General features: G+C 38.3%; 1 protein-coding gene across 1 annotated transcript; it reads right to left on the bottom strand.

The window, feature by feature from the left end:
• Nucleotides 1–124: 124 nt before the first annotated feature.
• On the bottom strand, nucleotides 125–10,289 carry DTYMK (deoxythymidylate kinase). Its single transcript, XM_044433057.1, has 5 exons — nucleotides 9,874–10,289; nucleotides 8,826–8,934; nucleotides 6,094–6,184; nucleotides 4,260–4,457; nucleotides 125–2,133 (listed from the first exon to the last, which is right to left on the bottom strand). Exons 1-5 carry the CDS (start codon nucleotides 10,001–10,003, stop codon nucleotides 2,023–2,025), a joined length of 639 nt encoding a protein of 212 aa, XP_044288992.1. The 5' UTR covers nucleotides 10,004–10,289; the 3' UTR covers nucleotides 125–2,022.
• Nucleotides 10,290–10,475: the final 186 nt, after the last annotated feature.

Below are 10,475 nucleotides of genomic sequence, written 5' to 3'. Positions count from 1 at the left end.
GGAAAAGGTGTTAGAGTATAATTTTTGCTGTGAAATGCTGCTTATAAAAGATAAACACCATACACATTGAAAATGTCCTAGTATTGTGCTGAAGTTGGCAATGTAGTATTTAATACCTGTAGAATTCAAGTAGTTCAAAATTCTTTATTTAATCTGTTAGTTTAAACATGCAGTTTTCCAAGAAAAGGCTTTTCATTCTTTTGGGAAAAAGAATGTGGTAATCAGCTAACTTCCAAATGAGGTGTCCATCACCACAAGAAAATAGGGATAGATGTCCATGTCAGATGCTTCAAATATACTAATTCATATGTCTGATCTATGCCATTTCCACACTTCTGATTTTATACAAAAGTTCAAGATATATTTAACAACGGCGCCATCTATACAAAATCTATACAAAAGTTCAAGATATATTTAAAATAGTAAGTTATTTTCAGATAAGATATCAGTTTCTAAACATAAAAATTGGTTCTTTGCGCTAAGAACTGCACTGGAACATTTGGAGAAGCATTGCAATGTTAATGATAACTGCTTTCCAATCTATAGACTAGATACGATTCAGGTCAACTCATTTGAAAAAATAGACTGAACAAATATTGACCATCCCTACTGCAAAAACGCTTCACAATATAGAAAACAAGCAAACTATTTGTCCTAGTATACAAAAGGTAATTGAATTTGTTTTGCACAACAGTTCTTAAGTAAAAAGGGTGGAAAACTTGTGGCCATGTTAGACTACAACTCCCATAAATTCTAATAATTAACCATATTTGTGGATTAGTTGAATCCCACATCATCTGAAGTTACTGGCTCCCCACTGCTGAGCTAGAAAGAAACTTGGCAACATTTCATTTGAACTGGTGCACTCAGCCACCATGATTAAATAAAAATCCAGGGTAGAAAAGGTAAGACCACTTCATTTAAAAACAGAAAAGAGCACAAAAGTTAACAAATAATGCAAGCTAAACTAAATATAAAGGAATATGAAGAATATATTGCTAAAAATACAAACAAGAAATTTCTTTAAATGTGCTATACATATGAAACCAAATAGGATGTAGAATCAAAAGTTGTTGAATTCTGGAAGGAATATGGGGAAAGTGCAGATAAGCTCATTCTTTGCATCATTCTTTATTTTGGGGTTTAATGTAGAAACACAAACACAGATTTTTAAGGAACACTCTAAATTGCTGGTCAACATTTAAGAACTAAATAAAGGTGGGGGGATCAAAAAATACAACAGTATTTGCAAGACATATACCCAAGAGTTCCTTAAGAACTCAAATGTGCATTTAGTTAAAAATGGAACGTTATAATCAGATGGTCTTCATAACAAGTTTAAAAAATAAAGGAGGCTGTGTTCAGACAGTATCCTCAGCTTTATGAGCCAAAACTTCTCAAGATTTGTCTGTACACACAGCCATTTCATATAAGCTAGGAAGCCTTCCATTGCTAGTTTCTCATTTTATCTTAACCATTTCATTTTAACTGTGATTCATGTTCTCAAGCCAGGACAGTAAACCATCCTCAAACCATAGTTTAATATCCTGGTTTCTTGCTATTAACTATAGGTTCCCAGTTTGTTCAGACTGTGAAACTATATAATGGAAGATATCCTTGTGTGTTTGCTCACTCACTTGCACAGCTAGCTGAAAACTGCCTGAAGCCAAGATACAAGATACCATCAGAGGGTGGCCATGGTGTGCTTGAAGTGATTCACATTAAGAAATTTGGCTATTCTTAAAAAAAGGATTACAAAACACCAATTAAGGACTATTGTACACATCTCTGAAAGTAGCATCTGCCCCAGTAAAAATTCCTGCAGAAATGCTTCCGAGGGAAGACTAGGCTTTACAGTTCTAAAGTAGCATGCTCAACTGAAGGGATTTCGAGAAACAACAAAGCTAGTGAGTCCCATTTGCTCTGTATAAACCGCTAGATAGAGACATAAATATTGACCAAAAGTGAATAATGCAGATCTTGCTTTGATGAAGTAATTCAAGTAGATAATATAAGCCAGTTCTACTTCCACAATTCTCCTATGGGTGTATACTTAGCCTGTTGCATAGCCTCCTCTGCAAAGGATGTGATTTCGTTGTGTAGATCTTCTATGTTCTTTGAAGCATCAATCATCTGTATCCAAACACAAAAACAGATATACAAAAATTAATTAATTAATGCTTTTCTATCCCGTCCCCTACTGAGCATCTCAGGATGGCTTACAAACATGGGGAAATGAAACATTCTTGCAGCTTGATGTTTATATTAGCTCTCATTTCCATCTACTTCAAAAATATTAACACTGTAGAAAGATTTCCCCACTTTTATACAGTTGCTGAAAAAGAATTTACATCATCACTTAAAACTAGCAACACAAACTTTGCTACCTAACAGTGCAATTCTCTGCATGTTTCTTTAGACATAAATTCCACCATTTAAGCAGGACTCAATCCTTAGCAAATGTATTTAGAATTGTGGCTTGAAAGGACTATTTATTATTACTACACTGCATTTATATCATTTTTATCTTGTGTAAGGTACCAGAGCTTACATAGGTCTCCATTCCATTTTATCCTCACACAACCACCCTATAAGATAAGCTAGGCTGAGAGTCTGCGACTGGTCCAAAGTGACCCTGTCAAGAAAATCAGTGATGGCCCCTCATACATGTTCCTTGAATACTTCAGAGGGGCTGTCAAAACAGTGATCACAAAAACAGAATGATTGGGGAAGCTGTGGTGAGCTAAAACAGCCTCTAATCATGGGGAGGGGAATAACAAGCCAGTGACAGTCACCTGACCATGCTGCTTAAGCACTGCTGAGGCATTTATTTATTTATTTTAAACATTTCTATGCCGCCCCATTCGCCGAAGCATCGGGGCGGCTCACAACATAAAATACAAATATACAACGAATTAACAATATAAAATAAGTCGCCCTGGCCAGATAAAATAATATTAACAATTAAAATGACGTTTAAATAAAAAGGTCTTTGCCTGGCGCCGAAAAACAAATAACGACGGCGCCAGGCGGACCTCTCTGGGGAGCGCATTCCATAGATTGGGCGCCACCGCAGAGAAAGCCCTCCTCCGAGTACCTACCCTCCTAATTTCTTTCACAGAGGGTTCCCGGAGAAGGGCCTCTCCCGCAGATCTCAAGGGGCATATATGGATGTAAGCGCTCCTTCAGGTAACCAGGACCCAAGCATTGAACGTGTCTCAGGTGAGCTCAGCAAGAGCAGGGGGGTTTTGCAGCTCTTGCCAAGTGACTTGCTTGCTGTTGCCCAAAATCCACAGCCATGGTTTTCCAGGCTCTAATGACACATCAACACACCATGGAAGAAACAACAATCATTTCTACATATTGTGGGTTCTCAGACCTGCTTGTTTGAGGGAAAAAAGCTACCCTCAGAAAAGCAGCATCCATTTTGAAAACACAAGAACCCACCTATCATGGGTTGTTGCATTGTGCAAACCAGATCATTAAGTCAAACTAATTTTCTAATACCTTTAGATGAATCTGTGAATATGTTTATCATACTTTAGAAGCAAATTTCCAAAATACAGAGATGCAAAACAAGGTGGAGCTCCATCTGCTGCTATACTAAAACTGTTAATACAATTATTTATGCAAGAAAATACAGCATTGTGGCAGGTGAAAGTGGCTCACTCAGTACTTAACTCTTTAAATCCAGAGAACCAAGGACTAAAACCAATACTGCACTATTGCAGCTGTTCGTTTACCCTCTCTTTTTATAGCATTAACTTTTCCTTTTCCCTTCTTTCCTAACATTGTGTCAGAAGAGAGAAACTATATCCATAGGTACCACAACACAGTATAGCTTTATACTGCTATGAGTTCAATTCTGTGGCCTGAGCACTGAATAACCATGGCTACAAAGTCTTTCAGCTGCCATAGCAGAGAGCTACAAAGCAGGAGAAAGAAGATCTAGGCCACAGGCAACAAATCGCTGAACACGAGAGAACCACCAACAAGCCTGAGTTTCATTTATTCTCCTGGACTTAATTTCAAGCAACTGTATCACATATTCAAGTATTGCATCTTCCCTATCTGTCCTATGATGCCCAAGTATACTTCTTTCTATCTGATTTACACTCCCTTGGAAATTTGGAAAGCAAAAGGTAATTCCAATTTTTTCATCAATAAATTTCATAAATATCCAAATCTAGAAGTGTTTTGATTATGGAATTTATAGGTCAAAAATCAAACTATGCTTCACTTGAAGTTTCCTTTCTTACCTTCCAATTTAAAGTCTTATCTTCCATCAGACGGTGAAAGCATTGTAAAACTTTCTCTTGAAAAAGGCAATTCTCGTATCGTTCATTTCCAAAGTCTCCACGTTTGGCTGCTTCAGAGGTGCTTAGCTGAAGGAAAAGGATCAAGTCTGGTTTTGGAAGCCCCACATCCGGCTGCTTGCACCACTCCAAGGAGAAGTTCTGTCGAGAAAGAAATGACAGACACAATCAATGGGTAAAGCAAGCCAAGGAACAATTTGAAAGGAACTTGGAAAGCCAGATCATAGGTTCATCTGGCTCAGTATTGTTTACACTGATAGGCAGCGGCTATCCAGTGCTTCAGTTTTCCTATCCTATTCTACACTGAGATACAAGCAATTGAACCTGGAGCTTTTGTACATGAAGCACAGAGATCTGACTCTGGTGTTTTGGTTCCTGTATACTTATTTATTTATTAAAACATTTCTATGCCGCCCCTTGCTGAAGCCTCGGGGCGGCTCACAACACAAAATACTTACAAAGCATCCTGCTACATTCAAGGATAGGATAATACAATCAGTCTTTACAAGCTGAATCTCGTTCTCAGCCTAAGTGATACAACATAAAATTAGCTTGCTTCCAATCAATTGGTTCACACAGTGACTGAATAATGGCCATAAACCACAAAAACCTTACATTAAAACGTGCAAAATTATCACACTGTCACAATTCAAGGTTGCATCACTATGCCCATGCAAACAGAAAGAAATTAGTAGCCGTGTTCATCAAACCTCTCATAATGCAATGTGTATCCAATGTTTTCTGCTTTTTCACTGGATTTACCAATATCAAGTAAACTGACTGCTATACACTTTTTCTTATGTGAGATTTTAAGACAATACTTCTATGCTAGAGGTGCTCAGCCTTCCAAAAATAAGATGCTATGCTACTATATATCAGTTAGTGACTTAGAATCATAGAATAGTAGAGTTGGAAGGCTATGAAGGCCATTAGGTCCAAGCCCTTGCTGTTGCAGGACACCAAGTTACACCATCCCACTCAGATGGCTGTCCAGTTTCTTTTTCAATGTCTCTAGTGTGGGAGAGCCCACCACCTCTTAAGGCAGCTGGTTCCACTGTCATATAGCTCTGACAGTGAGGAAGCTTGACCCCTTCATATTTGTTTTATTTAGGTTTCCTTTCTGCTGCATCCCAAGACCTCTAATATTTTCTTCTTACTTTACATTCCCACCTATTAAGGATGCAATCCACACTTGCTTACTTATTCAATTTCTATTCCGTTTTCTTATGAACTCAAAGGAGCTTACACCATTCTCCTCCTCCTGCTCGTAACCTTATCCCCACATCAACCCTGTGCAATAGGATGGGCTGAGAGTCTGTGACTGGCCCAAAGTCACCCAGTTGCCTCTATGGCCAGGTTGCCCGAGTCCCAGTCTACTGTTCTTAACCACTATACCACACTGGCTTACATTTACCTGAGAGTAAGTCTAGCTAACACAATGGGTGGGAACCTAATTGGAACTTAAGCTGTACTCCAATAAATGTGACAAATTGTGAAATAAATTCAATTATTTCCATGGGAACTAGGAACAACTAACTATCTGGATCCAATGCAATGAGACTTACTTCTGGGAACACAGGCCCAAGACTGGGTTCAACCTGATTCTGATTACTCAAACAGCAATTTACCCAATGCCATCCAGTGAGCTTCTTGGACTAACAAAAATTGCAATTGTCTCATGTGATAATTTCCCCAGTGAGTTGATTCAGTTCACGTTAATGTTTAGTCTGGCGGTGCTTCCATAAATTCATACTAGACTAATGCCATTTTTACCTACCTCTTTAGCACTTGTGAAGGCTACCCCAGAAAAGGCATATCTGTCTACTATCAAAGTGATACCCTGGTTTAACTTCTCCTTAATCGATGGCCTGAAAATAAAGAGACACATATCACTATTAGATGACAGTTAAAAAGTCAACAGTCTGGAACAAAGTAATGTGAGATAGAAGATATTCCAGTATTTTTTTCTGCAGAAAATGTTCCATTAAAAATATGCATTCTTTCATTGTAGCATGTGATCTACTATACACAATTTACTTTCCTGACCATCTCTGTGATGCACAAATAATCATGCATACTTCTTTAAATATGCTAAAATGTCCTTGCAAACAGTTTTCGGTGTCTTAAATTTGTTCCTCAAAGTTTAGAGTTAGTATATACTATAATTTTGAGGAAAGTATATACTATTTATGTCTTCTCTAAAAATATTTAAAAATTCTATGTAAAGCTTTGAATTTGAATATAAATTTAAATCACATTGGCAACACAATTGCAGCCTACATGTAGTTTTTGGTTTTTACTAATTTTTCATCTATTATGGCTATTCAGCAAAAAGCTGGTATTTGTACAGCATGTAAAATTAACTGTTTTCCTTTTAAAGTTTTGCTTAAATCAAAAATTCTAAATTCTATATGGGAGTTCTGCCAAAAGTGTGCTGCTTTACTTAATTTCTTCTATTAGGGTACATTTTGCTCCAGATTTTTTAATGTTCTGTTAGCTTCTGCACAGTAATTTTTTACTTTATTATTAAAGAAAAAAAAGAAACAGAAACATACATTTAACATTACCTGTATTCCTTTCCCCTCCCACCATTAGATTGAGTTACATAAAGTCCCCAGTCCTCCAGGATGCATGTTGGTTATACAGAAACTGTTACAACCACCATAATTTATAACTTGCTCATCCTTTCATATTTATGTTAGTATATTCAATAAATGATAAGGAAACAGTCTTAAAAGAATCAAACACATGTTAACTTCTCATAACCTGTAACTTGTATGACAATTTTCCATTACTGCTGTCTTCCATACCAAATTATACCATTAATTAAAATCTGTAAATTTAAAATCTTTCCACTCTGACACTATTATTTTTCTAGCAGCAAATAAAAGATGTGAAATTAGCTCCTTATATTTCATATTTATATTCTTTTTGAAAAAAAATTCAATATAGCCAATTCAGAGTCAATAGCTATTTCTACTTTTACAAGTAATCTCAGTGAAAACTACAGTCCAGAATTTACGAATCTCATCACATTTCCATCACATGTGCCAACTCCCTGACATCCCCTCCAGCACAGAGAGGAGGACTAAGACTTAATAAATGCCAATTTTCTAGGAGTCCAATACCAAACATGCATTATCTTCAGAGATGCTTCTCTGGTATTAGCAGAAACAGATATATATTGTGGTTTCCCCCAGATGCTCATCCAAGCTGCATCAATAAAAGTACATAGGTTTAACTACCACCATTGCTTCAGACTTCTACATTTGCTCTCATCTGAATCCAGAACTAACTTATATACAGCTGACACCATCCCTTTAATGCTGGAGACCCTATCATTATCAATTTCTCAGAACGAGTTAAGCTCTAAACTACAGTGGTACCTCAGCTCATGAACGCCTCAGTTCACAACCAAATCGGGCCGCAAACAGAAATTTCATAAAAATTTCGCTGCAGGTCACCAACTCTGCATTGGGTGACAATCACGAGCATGCCTGCCTTCCCTGCACAGGAGTGATTGCAGTCGTGCTGGGGAGTGAGGCATGGCTGCGGCTGCGCACGTGTTCCCTGCCCAAATGCGCCCGTCTCCCCCACCCACTGCATGATCGCTGGGGGGAGGGGGTGGGGAGATGGCCGCAATCTTTGTTGTTGTCACTTTGCTTCACATTGTTTAAGGTAAAAAAAAAAAAAAATAGTCACAGAACAGATTAACCTTATTTACATTGACCCTTATGGGGAAATTTGACTTGGCTCATGACCAATTTGAGTCACGACCAGAGTCCTGGAATGGATTAGGTTTGTGAGCAAAGGTACCACTGTACTTGGTCTACACCCTTGCTAGAAAGTTAAAGATGTGGTCAATATTCCATGAGTCATGTGTGTCAGAATTTACTACTTCTTGTCTGATTTCTGAAAATAAGAGTGGAATCTTATTTTCATAAAAATCTTTAAAGTCTGTACAATCTCCTCTCCATCCTTTGAAATCACATGTATCTTTTTTAAAAATTAACATGCCTGAATCTTAACTGCAAACACACAGTGCTATTACTGTTATCTTCTCTTCAACAACCTTTACTAATTGGATAAAACTACAGTTATTTTATTCCCACCTCCTTTGGGAAATGACTATACTCCATAACTGAAGTCTTTGCATTCATAATGCCCCCAAACCAAAAAGCCATAATTAAACTGGTGCTAACAGGAGTTCAAAAGTTTTAGAGTACACAGATGAGTTTTGAGAAGATGAGAAGAACATAGCTGAGTAACTACAATTTGATGTCTAGGTGAATTGAAGCAGATCGGCAAAGATCTGCTCAAATCCTTCTGCATTTTGTTTAATATGCAGCAACAAAATGAATCCTTTCCTGGTTTATATTTCTGAAATGAGGGAATGTTTCAGTTTTAGAGCATGTCAATTTATGCATCTGGTTCAATTGATGGATTGGGGTTCTAGTAATAAAGTAGCAAGTCTGAAGCTGGCAACTTTTAAATTTGGCATGAATTTACACTTGTTCCCAGCGATTAGCAGAAAACAGCAGATGTATTGTATGATCTTCCAAATTGTTTTTCTTTTCCAAGTAGGAACTTATCAGACGTCCAATTTCTGTTGTTCTTTCTGCAAAGAGTAGAAAAGAATACACTGAAACAAACACCTTCAATTTCCATAAATCTAATCCACTCTTCAAAACACATCACATTTGGAAGCACTAGTTAATATATAACACTTGGGAAAATTTGCTGAAGACAGAATGTCTTCCCATTCAGAGAGAAGTTGAACTGCTCATTTAGTCTGGCATGTTGCCAATTCACCAACGTACAACTACTATGTTCTGTGTGCGTTCTGTGAAAAATAGTGTTTCTATCACTATTTAGCACTGTACTCCTTGCTGCATGATAGGGATTGTTTAATACATTTGTCACTCTCTTCCTCCTCCACATCATGATGTATCCTGGTGAAGGCACAGAGTAAGGCCAGAATAGAGTTTCAGTTTATTCCCTGGTTAGATGTCCACCCCTGCAAAGTAAATCTGCAACTGAAGCAGATGTAGCATTGCATTTGATTTTTTTTTAAAGCACTCATCAATAAATTCTATTACTGGCAATTTTACAAAATGGTTTCAACCAAACTCCAAAGAGCAAGGATAAAAACATATTCTGCACACAACACACCATTTGAGGCTAAATTTTCTAAAGGTTCAAATGTTTAGACTTCAAACCAATAAAAGCCAAGGGTACTTTTGAGTAAGGCCAATGACGCTATACAAAGCTATAACAATGCAGGTGCAATACTTTGCACTATAAAAGACCACCATCAAAAGCACCAGCGTTACTAGTTACTCCCTCCATCAACAGCAGTTAGAACGTGGAAATTAAACAAGCAGTATGTGCCTCTCTGTACCAGGAGCAGCCGCGCTTGTTGAATTTCGACCTGCCACACTCCTCCTAAAACTACAGACGTCTTCCTGAAGTGGGAGAGGGGAAGATAATATCCTAATTCTAGGGCAATACAGCAAAAGCCCCCCTGTATTCTGCAACAACCCCAGGCAATGCATACCAGGAAACCTAAGCAATTCAGCTCGAACTCCCCTTCTCCACAGGGCCTCGACCAGCTTTCGGCTCTGTGTGCTTTTACCAGCGCGGTCTACCCCCTCCAGCACAATTAATGCCCCTCGTCTGCCTGCCATGACGGGCTGTTCTAGGCCGTATCCAGGACGAAGAACCAGTTTCCCGCGCTTGGCACAGTCATAGAAAGGTCTTCCGGAGTATAGAGCGGCGCTTCTGTGACAAGGGTGACCAATAGACGGTAAAGAAGGAGAGCGCCTGGAGGTTCTGGCTCTCCCATGTGCGTGTTTCTTAAAGTATAACAAGCCTACGGCGTCTTCCTCTCACGAGATCAACGAATGACACGGAGCAAAAAGGAATAAGCCAAACTTTTCTTTACAAGTAAGAAAACAGGAACCGGAAAAATAGATCAAACCGTAACACAGCGCCCTCGCAAAACCTACTCGCTCAAGCTCCCCGCCTTAGTCTAGGGCGGAAGTGGCCGCCGCTTTCTCTCTAGGCGGTTTGTTCCCACTCTTTGATATTAACCCTTAATTGCACTTGCATCTAGGCTGTAGAACTCCTAAGCCTTGATTTCAGAGTGATTTACTTCAT

The sequence above is a fragment of the Varanus komodoensis genome, unplaced genomic scaffold, assembly GCF_004798865.1.
Source record: "Varanus komodoensis strain SLA01 unplaced genomic scaffold, ASM479886v1 scaffold25, whole genome shotgun sequence".
Classification (NCBI taxonomy): Eukaryota; Metazoa; Chordata; class Lepidosauria; order Squamata; family Varanidae; genus Varanus; species Varanus komodoensis.
The sequence above is the reverse complement of the archived record's forward strand: the minus strand, read 5'-3'. Positions and strand labels throughout refer to the sequence as shown.